This window comes from Lithobates pipiens, unplaced genomic scaffold (genome assembly GCF_037356315.1).
Source record: "Lithobates pipiens isolate NorthernLeopardFrog02 unplaced genomic scaffold, aLitPip1_a1.2 Scaffold_23, whole genome shotgun sequence".
In the NCBI taxonomy this organism is placed as follows: domain Eukaryota; kingdom Metazoa; phylum Chordata; class Amphibia; order Anura; family Ranidae; genus Lithobates; species Lithobates pipiens.
Window position 1 is genome coordinate 213733845 of NW_027507785.1, and position 25263 is coordinate 213759107.

The 25263-nt window shown below is 42.0% G+C and overlaps 1 protein-coding gene and 1 long non-coding RNA gene across 3 annotated transcripts in view; one reads left to right on the top strand and one right to left on the bottom strand.

The window, feature by feature from the left end:
* The window catches only part of VCAM1 (vascular cell adhesion molecule 1), a 14568-nt gene extending 13157 nt beyond the window's left edge, over window positions 1-1411 (bottom strand). For both annotated transcript variants that reach the window (XM_077452819.1, XM_077452818.1), the window contains exons 1-2: window positions 1071-1411; window positions 66-350 (exon numbers count right to left, since the gene is read on the bottom strand). In XM_077452819.1, the coding sequence (XP_077308945.1) occupies window positions 66-350; window positions 1071-1149 (364 nt within the window). In that variant the 5' untranslated portion in view covers window positions 1150-1411. The remainder of the gene's footprint in view (window positions 1-65; window positions 351-1070) is intronic.
* Window positions 1-24981, top strand: part of LOC143928140 (uncharacterized) — a 25184-nt gene extending 203 nt beyond the window's left edge. Inside the window, exons 2-3 of the long non-coding RNA XR_013262376.1 lie at window positions 23868-24027; window positions 24119-24981. This is a non-coding gene — a long non-coding RNA (uncharacterized LOC143928140). The remainder of the gene's footprint in view (window positions 1-23867; window positions 24028-24118) is intronic.
* The last annotated feature ends 282 nt before the right edge of the window (window positions 24982-25263 follow it).

The window sequence follows — 25263 nt, forward strand, 5'->3', positions numbered from 1 at the left end:
TGAATAGAATTTTATTTTTCAAAACCAGAGCTTAACATCACTTTGAGTTTGTATTCAATACTTACAGTAAGCTATCACCTTGAAGCTCTTTTCCGCAGGAGGATTATCACAATGCACAGTACACCGATAGGAACCATACATGTCAAGATTCTCACTGCTGATCTTCATAGTCAGGACAGATATTTGTCCATCATTGACAACTGCACCACTTAACGGATTGTCGGACAGGGAAGCCCAGGTGAAGACCGGATTCTGGCATTTGGTGCCTAAACATGTGATAAGAAGCTTGTCCCCGATCTCAGCTTTGATTATAGAGTTAGGCTCTGTAAGAGTGATGTCTTTGGTACGGGCTGTGGAAGACATAATGAGCTAGTTAGTATACACGCCACCTCGCCTGTCACATACAAAGAGCATGACAATGATCTACCATTCTGACAATGGAATACAAAAGGTTAGAATTATACCTTAGTTCTTCCATTATTCCAAAAAAGACATTTCATTCTACACTAATCATTCATACAACAATCTGGGTGTTATTTTGTCTTAAAGGATTCTTATATATGAATGAGGATGTTCAGAAACAAGACAATATGGACAACAGAGGTCTGCCACCAATGTATTGTTCTCCTATCAAATAATACTGATATCATGATTTGTACAATAGCATCAATGAATAGCACAAACAGACATCTATTGTTATATACAAAATATTACAATTTAAATAAAAAATTACTATATAAAGAAAATAGTTGTGAGCTTCCAATGTAATGTTCTTTTATGAAATAATATTGGAATTTTGATATGTAGACCAGAATGAATTGCTCAGATAGACATTGAACACAATTTAGCCAGAGTATTATATTACTACAAAATATTCAAATTTGAAAATGAAAATTGAATATATAAAGACAATGGAGGCATTCCAACAATACAATTAAAATCATGACCTCTATGTCTTTTAAAATACCTGTCTCAGTAGTAAGACTGCAGCTGTGAATAGCCAAGAGAATATAAAATAAATAGTAATAATAATAACATTAATAATTTCTACTAAAATACAAATAATTTACCATAGGCGGACATGATCTGCAAATAGATGATACATCCTATGACTTTGGTCACAGTGGGTGCTCCCAGACCTCCAGACATAATTAGGGTCCTGCTTTAACACAGAGTATAAGGGTAAGACTCTGTATAAGATATTTGTGTGCCAGGCCCTGTGATGGAGCTTCAAATAGCAATTCCTTTGAATTAGCTTAATAATATTCCAGTTGGGCTGCAAATCGCAGGATTTCTTTGGCAGCTCTAAATTCCAGTAGTAATAATAGGGAATACACTTGTCTTGGACTCTTGTGTTTCCTGAAGACTCATCAGTGGATGCTTCATGCCCCAAACTGAGTAACAGACATCTCAGCAGCTGTTTTATATGTAGAAGGAGGGGATTCCTATATAGGGGAATTTACATTCAAAAAAAAAGAAGAAAAAAAAAGTGGTCTTCAAAAGCCACAATGCTGCCACCTGCTGTACATGAGGAGACACAACATGGCATCATGCTGACAAGATCAGCAAACTGCTTAGGGAAAGCTTTTTACTTAGTAAAATAAATGAATAATGTTTCACAGCAGTGAAAGATTACAAAGTGAAGATCCTGCACGGTTTTAAAGAGGTTTATGAACTTTTTATGAAAACCTATTCACTTATATATGAACAACATTGCAATGCAGCAGCAAAACTCTAGTTAGCAGAGGTTGTAATTTTGACCTAGGCGTATAGCTTAACCCTGCAAACTGTGCTTCTATATTTTAGCATGTTTTTGACACCTATTTTATTTACTAGTCAAATATTGTACCTCTAATGATGAGTATCCTATGCTAGTTGCTGTATAATTCTTATTTCAGTGAATCTGGATCCTGTAAACAATAGCGATCTTTCTGTACTGCGATCAGGGCCATCTTTAATATTGATTGGACAAAAAATGTTCCCATGCAATGTCCCTCTCCACCTGCTCTGAGAGATACAATAAATAGCAGCTAGACTAAAAATCAGTTTACGGTATCAGCTCAGGCAGCGATTGCGATTGGTTGCTAGAGGTTACAGCATATCATTACTGCTTTCTGACTGGTTGCTAGAGGTTACAGCACACATTAAGGCTCACTGATTAGTTGCTAGAGGTTACAGCACATGATTTCTGCTTGTTGATTGGTTGCTAGAGATTACTGTACAGTAATACTGCTCACTGATTGGTTGCTGTAGGTTACAGCACACCTTCTCCTCACTGCAGGGGGCATGTTATACATATGAATGCTGCCTTTATTTATGTATCAATGCTACTGGCCTCAGCTATTTACATATGAATGGCATTGCTATTTACACATGAATGCTGCCATTATTTACATATGAATGATGGTTATTTACATGTAAATACAGGGTTTGCAGTTGAGTTATCTGTACACGACAATAGGGCAAAGCTGGGCAGCATTAGTAGCAGCTCTTCACTCTGAGATATCGGGACACAGCACAGGACTAAGACTTCAGGGCAGCTGCTTTGGGCCCCACAACAATGACAGGGCCCAGGGCAGCTGCCCCTTTTGCCCTGCCTTAAAGACGGTCCTGCCTGCGATGACTGAGAGGCAGCAGCTGTGACAGCAAAGGATCCCATCATTGACCCTCCCTTGCCTCTCTTCCTTTTCTTCAATTCATAAAACTCATATTCTTTCACAAAATGTAAAGCATTCTGTGAATGGATGGGGGGGGGGGGGGGTGACAGATATTACCTTGTCCATTCACATTCTAATTACATGGAGTTTTGTGAATGGACCAGAGAGGGAAAGGAGGGTGAATGACAGGATATCTTCACTGTTGCAGCCAGAGGTCTTCATCTCATCAGTACTAAGCATAGATCCCAACTGTCCCTAATTTCGAGGGACTGTCCCTGATTCAGAACAATGTCCCCCTGTCCCTCTTTCCTTCTCATTTGTCCTTCATTTTGGTCTGATCTATATAGTTGTATATAAAATGCACTTTTTAAAAAAGTGCTTCCCAGTGCTAAACCTTTCATCCAATTTCTAAATGAATGCATTTGTAAATTTCCAAAGCCAATATAAAGGAATAGTAGTGGTTAAAAAATCACTAGTGGGTTTAACTAATCATTTTTGTTTGTATAATTCTCCTTTAAGGGGGCGTGGCAGGGTGTGTGTCCTATGACTACATTCTTTTGCTAATAAGTGTCCCTTGTTTCCATCTCAAAAAGTTGGGAGGTATGGTACTGAGGGATTGCTGCTGTATGGGATATCCAGCTTTACTGAAAAGAGAATTTGTGCAGTAACCAGTGGATAGCATGTGGCTGGGGTTTGCATGCACAGGGATCAGACAATATCAGGGGCCTTTGCCTGCACTAAACTGCAATAAAGCCTTCCTGTGTCTAAGATGACCACCCCTAATCTTGGGAGAATTCAGTTTCCAATCAGAACACAAGGCTCCACTAAGATAGCCACAGGGAGTCCTGTACCAAGGACATACCAGTCCACCAACAGGCTTCCCTAGCAGCAGAAGTAAGCAACAGAAGTGGCCTTACCCCTTTCACACTGGATGGACTCAGTTTTGATCCGTAGGGGATCTGTCCACTGATCCTCTGCTGATCAGAGCAGGCCATGTCTGCTCACTTTCTGCAGAATGAAATGAACAGAGCCTATGAAAGTATATTATATTTACTAGTTTTCACATTTCCAGAGCCAAGCTAAAACATCAAACATCCTATAAGTCTTCATGGCATTTTTTCTTTCATTTGGAGGAGAGAGAGGGCACTTTCTCAGCTAAGCACACCCTCCTGCCTGCATGCCTGGCCTAAGGGAAGATGGAGTCCAGGAAATAAATGCTACATGAATTATCTACCCTTACTTAAGATAGAAGCATCACAACAAAAGAAAGTCTGAAGCCAGGGGTGTACCTACAGGGGTCGCAATTGCCACCCAGCCCCATGCTCCATGGGGCTTATGCTGCTCTCCTGTACTCCTGGATAGGAGGAGCGGTGGGGTGGCCACATACAGAGGAACTGATCTCTCCATTTACCTCCCACAACCACCGAATGCCCGTTTATTCTCTTCTTCCTCCCGCATGACATTTAGTGGCTGCAGGTGGAAAATTGAGAAATCGGTTCCTCTGTATGCAGCCGCTCCGCCGCTCCTCCTATCTCAGCTTCTTTCTGGTTACCACCTGTCTGCTCTGCTGCCCCGCTGTGCTCTCTCCTACCCCCTTTCTCCCGCAGCTCTGCCAACTTCCCCCCTCTCCTGATGGCCACTGCAGGGGATGCTGTCAGGATGAAAAGCGGGGAAGGGGTCGATAAATGTGTTATTTACTGGCACTTTCTGTGTCCTAATGAATAGAGACAGTGTCCGTACCGATCACTGACTCTGTTCTTTCATAACTGAGGCATGGTTAACTGTGTGTGAACCCAAAAGAGCTCCTAAAAAATTATTAAAAAAATTATATTGGCTCTAGCATTCCGCAACCGGGCTCAGAGAAGGGCCTCAGTCGGGGTGGGGGGGGGGTCCTTTGTGGTATCTTGCAGCGGGGCCCTGAAGGTTCTAGTTACGCCACTGCATGAAGTCATAGATGGATGGGTGTGGTGCTCAGATACAGTTTTGTTCCCTTTTAATGGAGGAGAAGAGGAAAACAGGGGCTGTGTCCCCATCAGATCACCTTAGTGCAGCTGAGCCTAGAGACCTGAAGCTGTTACCCACCATAGCAATGGAAGTTTAGCAGTGGGAGAAGGACAGGGGAGCCTTACAGTAAAGAATTCTACACAATCCATCAACCTGCACAGCATGATATACATCAGTACATTACTTTTAACTAAACTCAAGCTTTATCTAGGACTTTAGCTAGAAAGGCTTTATCTATTTAAACCATACAAAGGAAACATTACACAACATAACCACACTTTACCTTGGTGGTTCAGTTATGCAATGCGGCAGTACCCACAATAGAATTAACATTGGACAGGAAGAATATCAGGCAGTTAAGACAGATGTTTCCACGTGAATTACTTTTCTTTTTTTAAATTACTACTAAAATCTTTTGAAGGAGTATATTTCCACTTTTGCAGCCAGATTTGGATAACACATAATAGCCAAATAACTAAATGTACCTAACCTAGCAGCTAACTAGGAGAGTGCTATCAAAAAATCACATACCTAAATATTAAAACTGAACTCCAGAAAAAGCAAATATTGCACAAGTACAAGTGTGGTCTTGTGTGCTTTTTGTATTCTTCCAGATCTGTGCAGTAATCTAGTGCGAAACTTTGCCTCTGTGCAGGAGCTTCCCATAGTAAAGACCAGAGGAGGGCAAAACAGATGTAATGCCGCGTACACACGCGGGGACTGTTCGCTCAACTTTGTTAGTCAAACAGTTTCAGCGGACAGTCCGCTCAAAATTAGCATGGACGGACATGGCCACACACGACGTACGAACAGTTTGCTGAAACCGTGCGCGATGACGTGAACGGCACGTACGACGGGACTAGAAAACGACGTCCTATACACTGCAATGCAACCTTCGGCGTATAAATTCTTTCTGAGCATGCGCGGAACTTTGTTTGACGAACAAGCCTACACACGAGGGGACTGTTCGCTGAAACAAGGTTTCAGCGGACAGTTTTTTGGAAATTCCGAAAAACCTTGTTCAGCAGACTGTTCGCTGAAACTGTCCGCTGAAAGCCCACACACGAGCGGACTGTCCGCTGAAACACTGTTCAGCGGACAAAGTTGAGCGAACAGTCCCCGCGTGTGTACGCGGCCTAAGTTTGCCTGTGGAGGAGAGTAGGCCCCTTTACTGGGGATCCCTTCTAGATAGTTGCTGGTCAGTGTTTCCTGTCACTTTTACTTGTTTACTTGATGGTCTTTAAAGAAGAGTTCCAGTCTGTAAAAAAAACTAAAAATTAAACGTCAGCAGCTACAAATACTGTAGCGACTGACTTTTAATATAAGGACATCCCACGATGTTGGCACCCCTAGCCCAAGCCCGTGAGCTGCACTGAGGTTTCTGAATGGCCCTGCTGTCTTCTGGGACCTCTGTGTGTCCCAAAATGCAGCAGGGGGAAGGAGGAGGAGGGCCATAAATGTTGATCGCCGTACAGCGATCTTATCCGTAAGTGTCAAAACCAGATACCCCCCTCCCAAAAAGTGCCAAATGTGGCAATGGAGGGGGGCAGGGTGCAAACAAGCATAGCTTCCCCTTTTGGGTAGAGCTCAGGTTTAAGGACTAGCAGGTGATGAAAGTTGATATATTCAGTTGGTTCTGCACAGGAATCTGGCTATGGTGGAACTTAATTCATACAGAGCATACTTTAAAAGCCACCTTATGAGTTCTTGGGCTGTGAGCTTGCCTTTGGGAGTGCAGCATGCTGTACTTTTACTTTCAATCATTTTTTTTCTTTCAAAGTGTTTATTGAATATTACAAAACCAGAGAACTATCCAATGTACAGAAATGGAGTGAATCATGAAAGGAAACAAAAAAACATAAGTAACATGGTTACAACTATCTTCTGACAATTTAGCATTATCCATACATTGAAGTCAAATAAAACACAAATTGGTACATCCTTTAAATCTTTGACCTAAAGATCTAAGGGTCAGCATGGTTATCAAAAGGGAACAACCATTAGCAACAATAACCATCTCTACGATCTGCACAGAGTAATACACAAGAAAATGAACAGAGAAAAGAATACGGTACCAGAACAGGAAAAGGGCAAAAGAAGAAGAAAATAAAGGGTCATAGGGGAAACCCAGAGGACAAGAGAATAGCATAATAACCATAGCAACTGCCATAAGAAAAACTATGACAATTAAATATTGATATGCACATAATGAGCCCATCTCCTTTTCAATATGTTTACTGGTATCATTGATTATGCTAGCTAGTTTTTCATTAAGCATGATCCAAGAAACCTTTTGCTTAAGCATAGAGATGGGTACATCCATGATCTGACTATGGTAAACTTAGCTGAATAAAGATGTATAAAGAATATACATGTTTGCATAGTTCGAGAAGTGGTTAGTTCAGAAAAGCAATATGTGGTGTCTGTGTGGTACCAGAACTCCTCTAACCTGAATCTCAATAATGCAAAGACTCTGTTCCAGAACCCCATAGTGTGGGGCATGGCCACCAGACATGATACATAGTACCATAAGTACCATATGAGTGAAAGACCCTAAAACGTAATAAGGGGGAAGCCAGGTAAAGTTTTGAAATTCGGTAGGGAACCAGATACCATCTGACCAGGACCTTCACATTTGCTTCAGTCAAAGATACTTTTAGAATGTCTTTATAGAACAATGCCAGTGTTTGAGTTCCCTCTCAGATACCAAATCAGTATTCTACTCCCTCATGTAAGGGAATTTGTCTGTTAAGGTAATTAAAAGCCCATATGTGGTACAGTTCCCTTTTCTCTGACCCATGTCTTGAATACACCATTTCTCATATAGGTTAACTTTGGCACCATAAGTTATATCAGGCCCAGGGAGCATAAGAAATTAGACATTTTGTAGAACTGAAAGGTTTTCGATGCAGGCACCTTTAACCACTTGCTTACTGGGCACTTAAACTCCACTCCTAACCAGACCAATTTTCAGCTTTCGGCGCTGATGCACTTTGAATGACAATTGCGCGGCCATACAACACTGTACCCAAATGAAATTTTTATCATTTTTTTTCCCACAAATAGAGCTTTCTTTTGGTGGTATTTAATTACAGCTGGGAGTTTTATTTTTTGCTAAACAAACAAAAAAAGATGCAAAATAAAAAAAATTAAAAAATCATGTTTAATAGTTTGTTATAAAATTTTGCAAACAGGTCATTTTTCTCCTTCATTGAAGTGCGCGGATGAGGCGCACTGATAGGCTGCACTGGTGGGCACTGATAGGCTGCACTGGTGGGCACTGATAGGCATAGTTAAGGCGGCACTAATAGGCACAGATAAGGTGGCACAGATAGGCACAGATAAGGCAGTACTGATGGGCACAGATAAGGCGGTACTGATGGGCAAAGATGGGCACAGATAAGATGGCACAGATGGGTGGCACGGATGGGTGGCACTAAGGGGCACTGATAGGTACCACTGATAGATGGGACTGATGGGCACTGATAGGTGGCACTGATAGGTGGCTCTGATAGGTGGCACTGCTGGGCACTGATGGGCAGCACTGATGGGCACCGATGGGCACTGGTAGATGACACTGATGGGCATGGATATGTGGCACAGGGGTGCAGCACCATTGTTGAGGCAGATTGTGGGTGGCACTGTGGGCACTGATGTGTGGCACTGTGGGCACTGCTGTGTGGCACTGTGGGCACTGCTGGGTGGCAGGTGGGCAATAGTAAGCTCGTCGTGATCGGGACTGATGTCCCGATCACAGCCGCCAGTGACAATTTTTTTTTCTCCTCGCGCTGTCAGCGCGAGGAGGAATAATAGACAATTACCGGCTCCGTTGTATCACATGATCAGCTGTCATTATCTGACAGCTGATCACGTGGTAAGGGGTCGGGATCGACCCCTTGCTCGGATCCGTGATCAGGCGAGTCTTATAGACTCGCCGATCACAGAGCGTGCCGCGCGCGCCCCTCAGGGGGCGCGCAGGCCGCTCGTGCACGGGACGACGTCAATAGACGTCGTCCCGGCAAAGGAGGTCCGCGCTGTAGCCATCATTTGGCTATAGCGCGGGTGTCAAGTGGTTAATTTTTTGCGGCACTGTTGTAGACTGAATGGGTCTCTGAGTGGTATAAAGTGAACTATTTTATATAGGCCCTTGTTCAGCCACCATCAAAAAGCCTTTGGGTTCAAACCATGTATGAAAGTGGGATTGGTGAACAGAGGGGCCAATGTGTGGAAAGATGAAATAAAATGCGTGTTGTTCCATACCCTGTCCCAGACAGCCAGAGAATTTGAAAGGGTAGGAGCTAGGATATGTGGGCATTGCCTCGCAGGTTAGAATTTTAAGTAGTCCAGTCTGGTTTTTCAATGCAGGAATAAACCACAAAAAAATTAAACAACCTGGACTGCCTGTTAATATAATGCTAGATTCAGGAGTCAGAGGCTATAGATGAATGGGCAAATAGAACCCTTTACAACATTACAACACCCTTTATTATAGATTAGTTTAGTAGCTATCAGTAATCCAATTATATATTTTTGCATATAAAATTTGTCAGAGAACCATCAGAGGTTTTTTCCCCCTTTGTGGTCAGCAGTAAATTAAGGGAGAGCCTGGCTGCCTCTGTACAAGAGAGTAAGTCACTATTTGGCTGCCGTTTGTGTGCCACACATAGGGTTTGTTGTTGAGGTGCACAATGTCGACTCTACATGCTAAATTGTAAATGAAATTTGTATTCAGTTGACATGCAGAATCGCCTAAAGCGCCACCCATAAGATGATAGGAGAATCGCGTTAACTTGAAAACATTTGGAAATACACTATATTACCAAAAGTATTGGGAAACCTAGGGTTCAATATTAATTTGACCCACCCTTTGCACTATAACAGCTTCAGCTCTTCTGGGAAAGCTGTCCACAAGGTTTAGGAGCGTGTCTATAGGAATGTTTGACCATTTTTCCAGAAGCGCATTAGTGAGGTCAGGCACTGATGTTGGACGAGAAGGCCTGGCTCTTGAACCCGTATGGACTAAGATTGGGATGCCGTTAAAGTTCATGTACGTGTAAAGGCAGGTGTCCCAATACTTTTCATAATATAGTGTCTGCTTCTTTACTTTTCTACCCCGAACGGGATCATTCAAAATAGACTAATTCAGTCACCTGTAAAACAGATGGTCTAATAATAGGGATTGCACCAATGAGATGAGAACCAAAAAGTGATCCGACCAGGCAGTGTCACAAATACACACTTTATAAACAGGAGGAATAAAAGCAGAGCAAACAAACACGTGGTCTATCCTGGTGCAGAGCTTATGCAGGTGGGAATAATGGGCATAATCCCTTATCATGCTGTATTTTTAAAAAATGTACATGAAAGCACTGCAGTAGTGAAAACCAGGCTAATTTATATGCATTTATTTTTCTTCCTTATGCATTTATACTGCATTAAGTTGCAGGTATACTTTTACAAAAATTATTGCTAGCCCTCCAAAAGCTACTTACTAGGCTTAGTCCAGAAGTGCTGCCTCCTCTGTCTATCCTGTCCTACAGAAATCGGTTCAGAAGTGGTGTTCCCCAAGGACCCAAGGACTGAATGGGCTGTAGTATGCAAACTTTGTTTTTTTATTTTTTTTATTTTAAAGCCTATGGGAACTTTTTATATATGCTGTTGTCTAAAAATATAAAAAATACTATGATTCCACTTTTTTTTTTACTTAAAAACCCCATCTACGATCTATGTTCTACTTTATAGTAGGCTTTTACTATTATTTGAAATATTTGGAAACAAGTTTATTAAGATTGTGGTGTGCAAGACTATACTGGAATCGTAGTCAAGTATTTTAGCATAGTGTGTGTTTAATTTGTACTATGGTTTACAGTATGTGGTGGGAGTTCCATTGTCCAGAAGTGAGAGCAGAGCTCTGTTGAAAGGAATGACTGGACCCTTGCCAAAGTAAACCATATGCAAGTATGCATCCTGTAGCACAAAGTAAAAAAAAAAAAAGAGGGGTAGAGAAAGTTACCCAAAAAATTCCCACTTATGAGGTCATTATGGTCATAATGGAGTAAAATCACCTGATTAAATTGAAGCAGAAGTAGCCTGTGTAATAAATCATGAACTCTATTTGGCCCTGGTCACCGGGTACGGAAATCCCCTTCGCTCTCTCCAGACTAAAGTTGTCTATAGCTTTTCTTAGAGCATAACAGAAAGGGGATGCATGAAGAATCCAAAGTATTCACTAGAGACCCTTAACACTGACTTCCAGGAATACATAAAGGACACAAATTAATGTAGATCTGCATATATTACTACATCATTACATTTCTTTTTAAATCAAGCAGTTTAAGTAACAACACTTGACCTTCTGCAGTCCCTGTACAGCAGCACTTAGACTGGAAGATGGAGGGGGGAGGACTGGCAGCCAATCAGCTGTGCTGCAGTACTAATATGCTAACCAGGAGAATGCAAAGAGAGCAATGGGAGAAGAGAGCAGACTGATCCAGATAAAGGCTTGTAGGCAATTGCCCAATTTAAACAGTTTTTGGGTAACCTTGTGTTCCCGGCAGCAAATCGGCTCTTGTGAGCTGGATTGTGTACTAGATACGAAATCCGACACTTCCTGGTAGGGGCCACACATGCATGCGTTTACTGCGCTAGCTGTGCTGTGATTACGCACAGCATAAGCCAATTAGAGAGTCTCAGCCAATAATTGACCGCTAATCCCTGATGATCGGCAAAGAGGATGACAGGACAGAGCTCTATGAATGTAAACAATACAGAGTTCTGTCCTGCCAGTGGGGATGTGCCGTTTTTTCCCCCCTGCGAAGCAGGGAATAAAAAACCGTGCATCCCGTAGTAAAAGCACATCACAGTGAATGCACCAAGCACTGTAAGGCACACATTTAACCCTTTGATCATCTAGATCAGCCTTTCGCAACCTTTTCAACACAGAGGAACCCTTGAAATAGTTCTCCGGTCTCAGGGAGCCCCTGCTAAAAATTAGAAATCTACAACTCATGATACATTAGTGTGATGGTCAGTGAGAGGAATGGTCCTTACACTTGTGATCATTGGGAAGAATTACCTCCTTACAGATAGTTTAAAAGATCAATGGTGTCAGTGGGGACTTATCTAAGGGTTGATTCACACCAAGGCATTTTTAGTGCTTTTTGCATTTTGCAGATTTGCACTGCAGAACGTGTTCCTTAGGAAACCATGTTACATGGACTGTAGTGCAAATCTGCAAAATGCAAAACGCACAAAAAAATGCATAAGTGTGAATCAGGCCTAAGAGGCATAAATTGCCCAATGCTGAAGGAACCCCTAGCAACCTCTGGAAGAACCCTAGGTTTCTACGGAACCCTCGTTGAGAATCACTGATCTAGATGTTAACCCCTTCCCAGCCAGTGTCATTAGTACAGTGTCAGTGTATATTTTTAGCACTGATCACTGTATCAATGTCACTGGCTTCCACAAAGTGTCAGTTATGCCCCGTACACACGAGCGGACTTTTCAACATCCAAAGTCCGAAGGACCGAGTCCGTCAGACTATCCGATCGTGTGTGGGCTGCAACGGACTTTTGATTCGCCAAAGTCTGACGGACTTTAGAAATGAAGCATGCTTCAAATTTTCCCGAAGGAACTCCGCCGGACCCGGTCCCCTTCGAAAACTCCGCTCGTGTGTGTGCTACTCCGACGGACTAAAACCGACGCTAGGGCAGCTATTGGCTACTGGCTATGAACTTCCTTATTCGAGTCGGGTCGTACGTCATCACGTTCGAATCCGTCGGAGTTTAGTGTGATCGTGTGTGGCCAAGTCCGTTCGGCCGAAAAGTCTGTCAGAACTCCGTCGGAACTCCGGCGGAACTCCGGCGGAACTCCTTTGGAAGTCTGTCGGACATAAGTCCTCTCGTGTGTACGGGGCATTAGACTTCCCGCCATACTATCACAGTCCAGCTATAAGTCGCTGATCTCTGTCATTACTAGTTATTATTGCTATCACTCGTTTTTGTTACTACCATTGTTTGTAGGCACTATAACGTTCGTGCAAACCAATCAATATACGCTTGTTGGGAATTTTTTACCAAAAATATGTAGCAGAATACATATTGGCCTCAATTTAGGAGAAATTCGATTTTTTAAATCTCTTCTGCAAAGCAGAAAGTAAAATATGTTGAGATTTTTTTTTTCAACATTTTCTGTCTTTTTTCATTGATAGTGCAAAAAATCCAAAAAATGGGTAATCAAACACAACCAAAAAAAAGCTCTATTTGTGTGAAAAAATTATATCAATTTCATTACAGTGTTGCATGACCGTGCAATTGTTAGTTAAAGTAACGTAGTGCAATAAAGCAAAAAATGGCCTGTTCATGAAGGGCGGGGAAATCTTCCAGAGGTCAAGTGGTTAATTATGGCTGGTACTTACATGGGAGTTAATGTATTCTGTGACATGGTTTGCCCTGCATGTGTGTCACTTCTTGTTTCTTCAGGGCATGTATATAGGGGAACCCTCCTGAGTTGTGGGAGTCCAGAGTGTGGACCAGAGCAGCATGTAATGGTTTCCTTTTCAGCACACCATTCAATGGAATCCATTCTTTAGGGTCTCCACTCCAATGGACTTGATGAAAAGACTTCTTTATGTTTAACCACTTCAGCCCCGGAAGGCTATTTTTTGCAATACTGTACTACGTCGCTTTAACTGACAATTGTGCGGTGGTACGACGCTGTACACAAATAAAATTGATGTCCTTTTTTTTCTCACAAATAGAGCTTTCTTTTGTTGGTATTTGATCACCTCTGCAGTTTTAATTTTTTGCGCTATAAACAAAAAAAGACCGTCAATTTCAATTTTGAAAAGAAAAAAAACAATATTTTTTACTTTTTGCTATCACACATACCAAAAAAAAAAAAAAAAAATGTAAAGAAAACAAATTTCTTCATCAATTTAGGCCAATATGTATGCTGCTACATATTTTTGGTCAAAAAATCCCAATAAGCGTATGTTGATTGGTTTGCGCAAAAGTTATAGCGTTTACAAAATAGGGGATTCATTTAGGGACTTTACTTTTTTTATTGTTTTTACTGGTTTTAATGGTGGCGATCTGCGATTTTTAGCAGGACTGCAACATTGCTGCGGACAAATCTGACCCTAAGTGACACCTTTTGGGGACCAGTGACACCAATACAGTCATCTGTGCTTAACAAAAATGCACGGATCCCTGTATAAATGACACTGGCAGGGAAGAGGTTAAATGTGTTCCCTGGGAGGTGCTTTGCCTCCTTGACAGAGCAGCGGTGTGCTTTATCTACATTGGCAGACCATTGCTCTATCTCTCCTGTGAACGGTCGGCGGTTCGCGGGTCATGATTGGTGGGTCACTAAACCGCATGTGTGAAATCACGTACAGGTACGTGATTTTGCACACCCGAGCCACCCCGCTGCAGTAAATGTACGTAGGGCAGTCCGGAAGCTGTTAATGTATGCGTTGCATCTTTAGTGGCATTTGAACCAATCTATGTACCACTGAATCATGCACAGCCAACTTCAATGTCTGACATCCATGTATGTAAAGATGTACAGTATAATGCAATGATGTGTCCTACCTCAATTATAATTTGTTAATGAATCAGTAATCATCAGTAATCATTCAAAGAAGAAGTTGCCTGTGTCAATGGGTGAACAGGAAATTCATGGGCCTGTGCCCCTGCAGTCTCCCTGTCATATTATCCAATCTGCCCTAGGGCCCCACAGCCACGCTCCAGTACTGGGCTTTAATTTTGCCTTCCACAGTCTGCACCTCTCTGTTCTCATTGGCTGGGGAGAAGCTGTGAGACATTTCCTGAATGGGGAGGAGCATGGGGTGTGAACAGAAACAGCTCAGGATGGGGAAGTATCTGTGCTGTGTGCTGGCAACATGGAATGGTAACCAAGCTCAGCAAGTTAAGAGGAGGAGAGCGCTGTCCTGTAGCCACGATGGGACCGATGTCACTGGTGAGGTAAGACACCGCTCAGTGTCTTCTAGTCACTAGCTGGGATTCTCTGTACCCTCCCCATCCGGGATGCAGGGGCAGACTAACCATTCGGGCACTGCCCGAGAGCCCTATGCCACTAAGGGGCTCCATCAGGGTTGCCAGCCTCAATAAAACCAGGGACAGTATGTAAAAATCAGTTTTTTTTTAAATCCCAAGATTATAGCTGCCCCGCCTCTCCAATACCTTTTCAGTGTGTGTATGTGTATTCTGTGTGTGTATACTGTATATGTGTGTGTGTATACTGTGTGGCCCCATAATCTATTGCCTGGGGGCTCCATGAGTTGTCAGTCCGCCCCTGCCGGGATGTCCACTTACCCCACTTCACTGACAACTTGGGAAAAGACACACACCTCTGGGAGGAGACCTTCCCCCACCACCTAGCAACACTGACAGAAAAACCTTCAGCCATAAAAAATCGCAATAAGCGTATACTGATTGGTTTGCACAAAAGTTATAGCGTCTACAAAATAGGGGATAGTTTTATGGCATTTTTATTATTATTATTTTTTCACTAGTAATGGCGGCGATCTGTGATTTTTATCAGGACTGCGACATTATTGCGGACACATCGGCCAATTTTGGCCAATTTTTGGGACCATTTTCATTTATATAGTGATCAGTGCTATAAAAATGCATTGATTACTGTAAAAATGTCACTGGCAGGAAAGGGGTTAACACTAGGGGGAGATCAAGGGGTTAATTGTGTTCCCTAGTGTGTTTTCTAACTGAAGGGGGGAGTGGACTGTGTAGGGGAAGAGATAGATCGCTATTCATACTGTTTACACACACAGATCCCAGTTCTCCGTGTGCCCCGAATGATTATGGGAACCCAGCGGTCACGATCGCATCGGCTCCATGGGCGAGCAGGGGGCACGCGTGTGCCCCTAGTGGCCACAGGGCGAAGCGACGTTACATAAGGTCGTTTCGTCCAGCCGTGCCATTCTGCCGTGGTACAACTGCGGCGGCTGGTTGGCAAGTGGTTAATGTAAACATCCCTTTTAATAGAAAAAGATCTCTTAAATATGAGATCTGTGGTAAAAAAGACCTCAGATCTCATATTTATACTAAAATGAGAGGATACACCTTCTTTACAGGGAAAGTTGTTTTTTTCTCTGCAAATATTGTTTTGCCTGTCAACACTCTAAGCCCTTGTACACACGGTCGGACATTCCGACAATCAAATCCGTTGGATTTTGTCCGACGGATTTTGTCCAAAACTGTTGCATACACACGGTCGGACAAAGTTGTCGGAAAATCCGATCGTTCAGAACTTGATGACGCTATTTCGTTACGACGGGACTACGTTCACACTAGTAGCCAATAGCTTTGGTGTAGGAATTTGATCTGAGCATGCGTGGCACTTTGTCCCATCGGAATTCTCTACACATGATCGGAGTATGTCCGATCGGAGCATTTTGTCTGAAAACTTTACCAAGTTGGAAAACTTGGTCCGTCGGATACTCAGACGGAAACAGTCCAATGGAGACCACACACAGTCGGAATATCCGACAAAACGGTCCGATCAGACACATTCCGTCGCAATCTCCGACCGTGTGTACAAGGGCTAAGAAACCACAAAGGAAACAAACATATTTTGTAGCCATCAGTACAGGACAATTATCGCTTTATCCCTGGAGTTTATCCCCTTTTTAATGCATGCCAATTAGGGAGGGGCTCTATGTTCGACTCGAACATTGGCTGTTCGTCCATTCGCCGTATAGCGAACAATTATTTGGGGTGTTCGCGGCAAATTTGAAAGCCTGCGGAACACCCTTTAAAAGTCTATGGGAGAAATCAAAAGTACTAATTTTAAAGGTTAATATGCAAGTTATTGTCACAAAAAGTGTTTGGGGACTTGGGTCCTGCCCCAGGGGACATGTATCAATGCAAAAAAAAAGTTTTAAAAACTACTGTTTTTTCGGGAGCAGGGATTTTAATAATGCTTAAAGTGAAACAATAAAAGTGTAATATTCCTTTAAATTTCATACCTAGGGGGTGTCTATAGTATGCCTGTAAAGTGGCGCATGTTTCCCATGATTAGAACAGTCTGATAGCAAAATTACATTTCTAAAAGAAAAAAAAGTAATTTACGCTTATAATGAATTGTCAGTCTGGCAATACACATAAAAGTTCATTGATAAAAACGGCATGGGATTTCCCCACAGGGAAACCCCGAACCAAAATTTAAAAAAAAAAATGCGTGGGGGTCCCCCCAAATTCCATACCAGGCCCTTCAGGTCTGGTATGGATATTAAGGGGAAACCCATGCCAATTTTTTTTTTTTTAAATGACATGGGGGTCCCCCTCAAAATCCATACCAGACCCTTCAGGTCTGGTATGGATTTTAAGGGGAACCCCTCGCCAAAATTAAAAAAAAAGGCATGGGGTCCCCCTCAAAGTCCATACCAGACCTGTCGTGTCTGGTATGGATTTTAAAGGGAACCCCACGCCAAAATGTTAAATAAATGGTGTGGGGTCCCCCCAAAAATCCATACCAGACCCTGGCTGCAGGAAAAGAGCGGGGCGAGAACCCTACCAGGCCACTGAACCCTACCAGGCCACATGTCCTCAATATTGGGAGGGTGCTTTGGGGTAGTCCCCCAAAGCACCTTGTCCCCATGTTGGTGGGGAGAAGGGCCTCATCTCCCACAACCCTTGCCCGGTGGTTGTGGGGATCTGAGGGCAGGGGACTTCCCTGTGTTGGTGGAACTGTCATCTGAACAGAAGCTCCACAAAGCAGAACACTCCAACTGAGGCGGATCGTGCAGAGGACGAAGCAGAGAAGAAGTCAGAGGAAGATGCCGGACAAGAAGACCTGGAGGAAGAAGCGGGGGAAGAAGAAAACGGAGGAAGAAGAAGAAGAACACCAAAGGAAGACCAGAAGAAAGAAGATGGAAGAAGAAGCAGGGAAAGAAGAAGAAATTAATAAAGGTATTGTCAAAAACCGTCTCTTGTCTTTTTAAACATTTTTGACACTTTTTTTGTGAAATGGTAAGGGTACATTTGTACCCCATTACCAACTAACACAGGGGTGGGGGCGGGATCTGGGGCCCTCTTGTTAAAAGGGGCTTCCAGATTCCGATAAGCACCCTGATCGCAGACCCCCACAACCACCGTGCAAGGGTTGTGGGGATGAGGCCCTTCTCCCCATCAACATGGGGACAAGATGCTTTGGGTGGCTACCCCAAAACACCCACCCAATGTTGAGGGCATGTGGCCTGGTACGGTTCGGGGGGGGGCGCTCTCTGGTCCCTCCTCTTTTCCTGCGGCCTGCCAGGTTGCGTGCTTGGATAAGGGTCTGGTATGGATTTTGAGGGGGACCCCCGTGCCATTTTTTTTTTTTTTTAGGCATGGGGTTCCACTTAAAATTCATACCAGACCTGAAGGGGACTTTTTTTTGCACTGATACATGTCCCCTGGGGCAGGACCCGGGTCCCCAAGCACTTTTTCTGACAATACCATGCATACCAGCCTTTAAAATGAGCACTTTTGATTTTTCATGTTGGTGTCCCAGTTTTAGATTCCTCAATCATGTTTACTGAGCAATGTTATACATCCTGACCCATTTGAGTGATATGTAACAGCTCCTAAATTCTGTTCTTACTTCTCTGTCCTATTCTTCTTTGTAAGTAGACATGCTAGAACGATTCCCTTCTTGTAGGCTTAACAAAAGTGCACTTCAAAATAATAACTCTGTCTTCACTATTTACAGTAAAATGCTATCATAACCTGAAGAGATATGATAAAGTTTTCCCTGGCATTGCACATTGATATGCCTCATTTGGTTCATATGATTCATTTTATTTCTAAAGAACCATTATTACTTCAACGCTGCTCTGTTCTTTGATACCTTTAACACAAATCTTATGTAAATTAATTGGAAGGACAAAGAGTGGGTGGGAAAAATTAACATTACCCAGTAACCTCTGTTTTTATATAACATGTCATTCAAATAAGTTTCAAAGACCCAGAATAGACACGAGGACAGAGTTGCAATATCGAGTTTTTGTTTGATCTTGATTAAAATGATTTGTTTTTAAAAATGAAATAATTTGTAGGACTAGATGAAAAATCCTGTAGATATACACTCACCGGACACTTTATTAGGTACACCTGTTTAATTGCTTACCAATGCCAGTTGAGCATTGTTTAAACACCACGACCTACCTGACTATTGTTACTGACCATGTCAATCCCTTCGTGACTAGAGTGTACACATCTTCTGATGGCTACTTCCAGCAGCATAATGCACCATGTCACAAAGCTCATATCATCTCAAACTGGTTTCTTGAACAAGACAATGAGTTCACTTGGTGGAATGGGAGATGTGCATCATGGATGAGCAGCTGACAAATCTGCTATCATGTCAATATGGACCAAAATCTCTGTGAAATGTTTTCAACACTTTGTTGAATCTATGCCAGGAAGAATTAAGGCAGTTCTGAAGGCAAAAGGGGGTCCAACCTGGTACTAGCAAAGTGTAACTAGTAAAGTGGCCAGTGAGTATAATTCCCTGCACTACATCTGAATTAAAAAATAAAGTTCTGAATCCTCTACAATCTACACCTCCAATCTTGCAGACCAAGTTTAAAGTGGTTGTAAACCCTTACAAACCACTTTGACCTACAGGTAAGCCTAGATTAAGGCTTACCTGTAGGTCCAAGAAATATCTCCTACACGGTTTAGGAGATATTTGCCAAAAGACAGGCACCGCTGTCTACGGCGCATGCGCAGGCACACTGAGCGCGCCGCTGTTAACGGCGATGTGCCGCGAGTGGCGGCTCCCGTGTGCATGCACAGGAGTGACGTCATCGCGGCTCCGTCGAATGACAGCACCGGAGCAGCGAGACCCACCAAGAAGATGGAGGCTCCGTACACAAGGGGACAGCGGTGACTTCGCTGGCTCCTGTGTCAGGTAAGTGACAGATAATGGGCTACTATGTGATGCATAGTAGTCCATTATGCTTTACCTTTGCAGGGAATTAAAGAGGAAGTAAACCCATCAGAGTTTACTTCCTCTTTAATTTGTCAGTGAATCCCTAAAAAAAATATTTTTTTTAGAAATCTTTATATGTACAGCTTGACATAACAAAACAAAACCAGAAATATCAGTTTTATGTACACGAGACTTTGTGGTTTGCTTCTGACATTAGTATGTAAAGCTTTTTTGACAGCTGATGAATGCATTTTCGAAGTTGGATCTTATGAATTGCACTTAATCTCACCATAAACAGTTCTCAGATGCTATTACAACCCAAAAATCGAAAGGCCAGCTGTGCATGTGTTGATTTGATGAGTGTTCATATTCCTTTGGGACCCAGTTAGCTTAGTCCCCTACACGCCACTAATATTTTAATGCTTAATAATTTGCACAATTAAAAAAAATTATCGTGTTTGATTGCTTATCATTGGTGATGGTTGTTTATCTGTGTATGTCTCATTCGTTCATAATCTACATATGGTTTTGCTTTCTTTATGGAAATTGTGATTCGATTATATGAATGGCTTCTTTCTCAAAAACCTTTTCATGCATATCATTTTATATAGGTGATACAGTTTTTATTTTATCAGTTAATAATTATAGCAGTCTACTGGTTTACTTAACCATCAGAAATTAAGATAATAAAGATAGCATATCTCTTCAGATATTGAGCTCTATATCAGCTTATATCAGCTTATGAGCAGTGCCAAAAGATGTTTTCATGTTTTTTTAAAGATCATGTCTTAATGTTAGATCTCCTATAATTCTTATTCTCTTTTACATTTAATTATGTTGTTTATCGCTATTTCAGTAATATTTTTCATATTGTTGTATAAAGATAACAATTTTGTCACAGGCCATCAGCATGTGATGAAGTATGACTGGCTGCTATCTGTTACCATACTTTTTCTTTTTTGCCTCACTCATTAAATCTGCATGTCTTACAGTGATCAAGGGCTCGTTAACATTTTTGTGATGTGTTCACATGTGTGCTACAGTGCATTACCGTGCATTGTGTTAAGGTGATCTTTTGAAATGAATGGACTGCCAACACCCCAAAACATCCCAAAATTTGTAATACAACACATTTTGGAGTGGTGCCATGCATTGCAACGTGTTGCCAAGGTGTATTAGGTTGCCATTCAAATCGAATGGTACCACAACACAGCAAAGCTTATAACATTAGAACAATAACAAGTGAGAAGAGATCTTTTTGATCAAAAGGGAAATCCACTCTATCTGCTGAGTTTTTCCTTCAGTTTTACCAAAACCATGTAGTGCAAAGGCCTTCTGATTGCATACAAATTGAAACTTCTAAGGTTTTACCTCATAATATATGGTTTTGGTAAATCTGAAGGAAAAACAAAGGCTTTAGACCTTATCAGATGTTTCTGTTGGAAGAATTCCCCTCACCTCCTGTTAACTCTGAAAAAAGGCTCTATCAAAGTGAAAGTAATTACCAAGACAAAAAAAAAAGAAAGAGTGGAATTTCCCCAGTGGTGATACATGCATAGTCAACAACCTGATAGGAGTTGTAATCCTCCCCTCAAAATAAAAAAAAAGTTGGTTTTAAAGAGGACGTTGTTAACCCCTTCCTTACCACCTAACACATAATATATGTGAGACAGCAGGGCAATTGGGCCTTAAAGTTCACATGAAACAGATGTATGTCCATAATTCACAGCTGTTTTAAAAGCACTGTATCCTCCCTGAGCACTGACTGAGCTGTCATAGACAACTCCATGCCATTGTTAACAACCAGGAGCCAGTAGGAGGGTTACCTAACCATGTGGCCACTGTGACAGCCAATCACAGTGGCACATGATCAAGAAACCCACCTCCTGTCATTGGCAAGGGGTAAAGAGGAACCTACCTTGTTCTCAGGGTTATCCTCAAAAAAGCATGCTCACATGGCTCTGCCCTACATGGTCCTGCATGCATTGTCCTGTAGCTTCACTGCCACATGCCTGGTCCCATGTCGTCATCTTCTTTGCTTAAGTAGCACCACCCCTGCAGTAGCCAATGGTTGATTTGGGTCCTCTGCTGCTGACAGCCTAGTTTGAGGTCTCAATCTTACTAACACCACCAGTATACTGTATCTTTCTTTAACCGCTTCGATACAGAGCACTTTTACCCCTTTCCTACCCAGGCCAATTTTCAGCTTTCAGAGCTGTCACACTTTGAATGAAAACTGTGCGATCATGTAATGCTGTACCTGAATTAGATTTTTATCATTTTCTTCCCACAAATAGAATTTTCTTTTGGTGGTATTTAATCACCCCTGGATTTTTTATTTTTCGTTTTGCGTCATCGGCTCTTCACCGAGATCAGGGGGTTGCTGCATCCTAGGGACACACTGTCCTGTGCGCCCCCCCCCAGGGCACGCAAGAGAGGTTGCCTCAGAACGAGAGGGGATCCTGCTTGTCATTATTTTTCTATACGTGGGTGGGAGGCAGTGATTTTAAACTTCAGCATATAATGTAGACCCAATAGAATAACTGTAGATCTTCTTATGAGATGAACTGCAACAAGTGACAACAATAAGTATCAACAGTGTTTAGACTAGGTCACTTGAGAGCTCTACCAACAAGGGTGCCAGGTTTGAGCCTGAGGTTATGGATTTTTAGCCCTCGTTCACACCTATGCGAATTAGATGCGGCTTACAACGCATCCAATTCACAACACATTTTAAACTAAGTTAATTTGAATGAGGCAAGTTCACATATGTGCGTTGCATTCGGACTGCGCATTGCACAAAAAATGTGTGCGTTTTCTGGTCATTGCGGTGTGAATTACAAGCCCATTATCTTCTATGGGCATGCAACGTTCTTAAAAAACGTGCTTGGCTGGAAATTGCCAGAAATATCTTGCCAGAGTGAAGCATGTGCTCATCCCAAGTTCAGGCTGACAAATGTAAGTTTTTTTTTCCCCTTTCACTACCTGTAAATGCTGTCCTGTTTCTTTATGTTGTCCATTTTTAGTAATTCTAATATTATATATTTTTTTATTCTAGACAACAGCGTGCTTTCACCCTCAAATCCATACCAGGCCACATGCTCTCAACATTAGGCACATAACGGTGTCATCCAGCGACGGAGGAGTCCCTAAATGAATTACTATTCTTAGATTCGCTTAGGTTTGCAAAATAATATACAACACAAATGTGAACAACATTTTTTTTATTTTTAAAAATCAAAATTACATATAAAAAAAATTGTTACAGCACACGTTTTCATTTTAAAGGCCCTGATAACAAATACACACTTTTTCTGATTATATAGAATTTATCTGCCAAGGCACCTCCCCAGCTGGTGACATAAAGAATTTTTGGAATTCACCACGAATATGTGTACCAGTAGTGGTGCCCCTAGTAACATTCCACTGTGCCGCCTCCATGTTATGGCTCAGGGAATCCTCAAATAGATAGCCATCTCATTCACACACATAGTTGTGCAGTGCACAGGCTGCTTTAACAGCACTGATAGAATAACAGCACTGATAGAATGGTCAATACTGAGGTTTATTGAAGTATGCAAGAATTTCCACTTATTGCATAGTATACCAAATTAACATTCTACTACTCGTCGTGCCCTATTGAGCCTATAATTGAACACTCTTTTTTCTGTTGTCAGAGCAACTTGAAAAAAGCCTGAGCATGTGCAAACGCTTCATCTCCTACAAATACACGTGGAAGGGAAGGCTCTGTTGTTCCGGGCAGAGGAGAATGATTGGGCAAGTCTAGTGTATTCTCAAGCAACATGCGGCCAAATGAGGAATGTGAAAATACACTATAATCCGAGCTGCTGCCATAAGAACCCACATCAATATAAATAAATGTATAATTACCGTCTGCCACTGCCATTAATACCAACGAAAAAAATGTATTATAATTAAAATATTGGCTCCCACTAGCTGGAGGCTTGAGGATGCGGATGTGCTTCCCATCTGTGGCTCCCAGACAGTTGGGGAAGTTGCAAAACTCCCAGAATAGCTCCACTATCTCCAACCATTTGTTTTTTTTTTGGCTTCTTCATAACTAAATCCTTCAGTTCTTCCCATATGACTAGGCAGGTTTCATTAACGATGTTACTAATAGTTCACTTCCCAACCTTAAATTCATAGTGCAAACTTCCAAAAGAATTTCCTGTTGCTAGGTACCTAAAAGCAAACATAAATAAAATTATTAATTTTTATGTTTTTCAGTGCACTACTTACAGACAAGGTGGCGTAGCATGCGTGATGCGTATCGAAAATATATGCGTCAGGTCAAAGAAGCAAGGAGTGGCTCGGGGGCAGCACCAAGGGTACCCTATACGTTTGCCAGGGACTTAGATTTTCTGCAACCCATTGTGGAGATGAGGGAGTAAGTTTTCATCTATATCATCTATGTATCTGCTAATCTCTGAACTTTGATTATGCCTAGTTAAGTTCCCCTCTTTATTTTTGAAAAACAGGACAGAAGCTAGTTGGGAGGAACAAGATGTAATGGAGGACCAACCAGAGGCTCAACCGGAGGCCCAAGGCCACATTAAATTTCCAGAAGGCACAGAGGATTTATCACAAATCCAAAGCTCGTCCAATCTTTGGGAAACAAATCCAGATGAACAATCTGCAGACATTGTTCTGCTAGCCAAAGTGCCACGGAGGTGAGCACCTCCAACCCAACCTGACATAAGTGAGCGCCTACTTGAAATGTTGAAAACCATGTTAGAAAAGGTGGATGCTTTTTTATGTCCGGATACTATACTGGTGCTCAGTTTTGTCCCTCTAATTAAAAAGGTACCACCAGAGCGCTACTTTGAAATGCTTAACACTATTGAACAAGTTCTGCACTCCTTCTCACAGCCATGTGAGGAAGCTTCATTTAAAGTGCCATATGTGCCACCACCAAGACCTCCCATTAACTACCCCAGATACGCCCAATACCCTGAACAACAACACCAACCTTACCCCTATAATCCCCCATCCTATCCTTCAAGTTTTGAAAAGGCAATCTCCAGATACGAAGTGCCACACAGTTACATTCCCTATCCCATCCCATCCCCAATTCCTTCAATCAGCCCCCCCCCCCCCCAAAATCCTGGTATGTATGTGCCAAGTCAACATGGCTAGGCCTGCTCCCAGCACTGCCAGTGATGACCCAGCTTCTGCCAGTCATTACTCCAATGAGCCCCCTTTCCAAAAAAACTCACAATCTATGATTAATGATGTCTGTCTAAGGTTGAGGACCAAGAGGAAACCTTTTTGGTAAACTATGTTGAAGAGGCCTACTTGAGAGACTTTTTTTTTTTTTCATTTTTCTATGTTAATTTATGATGGCTACATGAGCAAATGTTTTTTTTTTATATATATATATATATATATATATCTTTAATATATCTTGGATAATTCAATAAATCCTTATTACACCAACTTTTGTCGGGTTATATATTTAGAATTACACATGTTTGAAGAGTTGTAAAAACATTAGATTACATGCTCCAAAATTCACATGACAAAGGACATCAGTGAAGAAAAGTACCTTAATGTGATCAGTAATCTTTCAGCAGGCTGGATACTAATTCTGTAGGATGTGTTTTGACGCTCCAAGCGAGGGGAG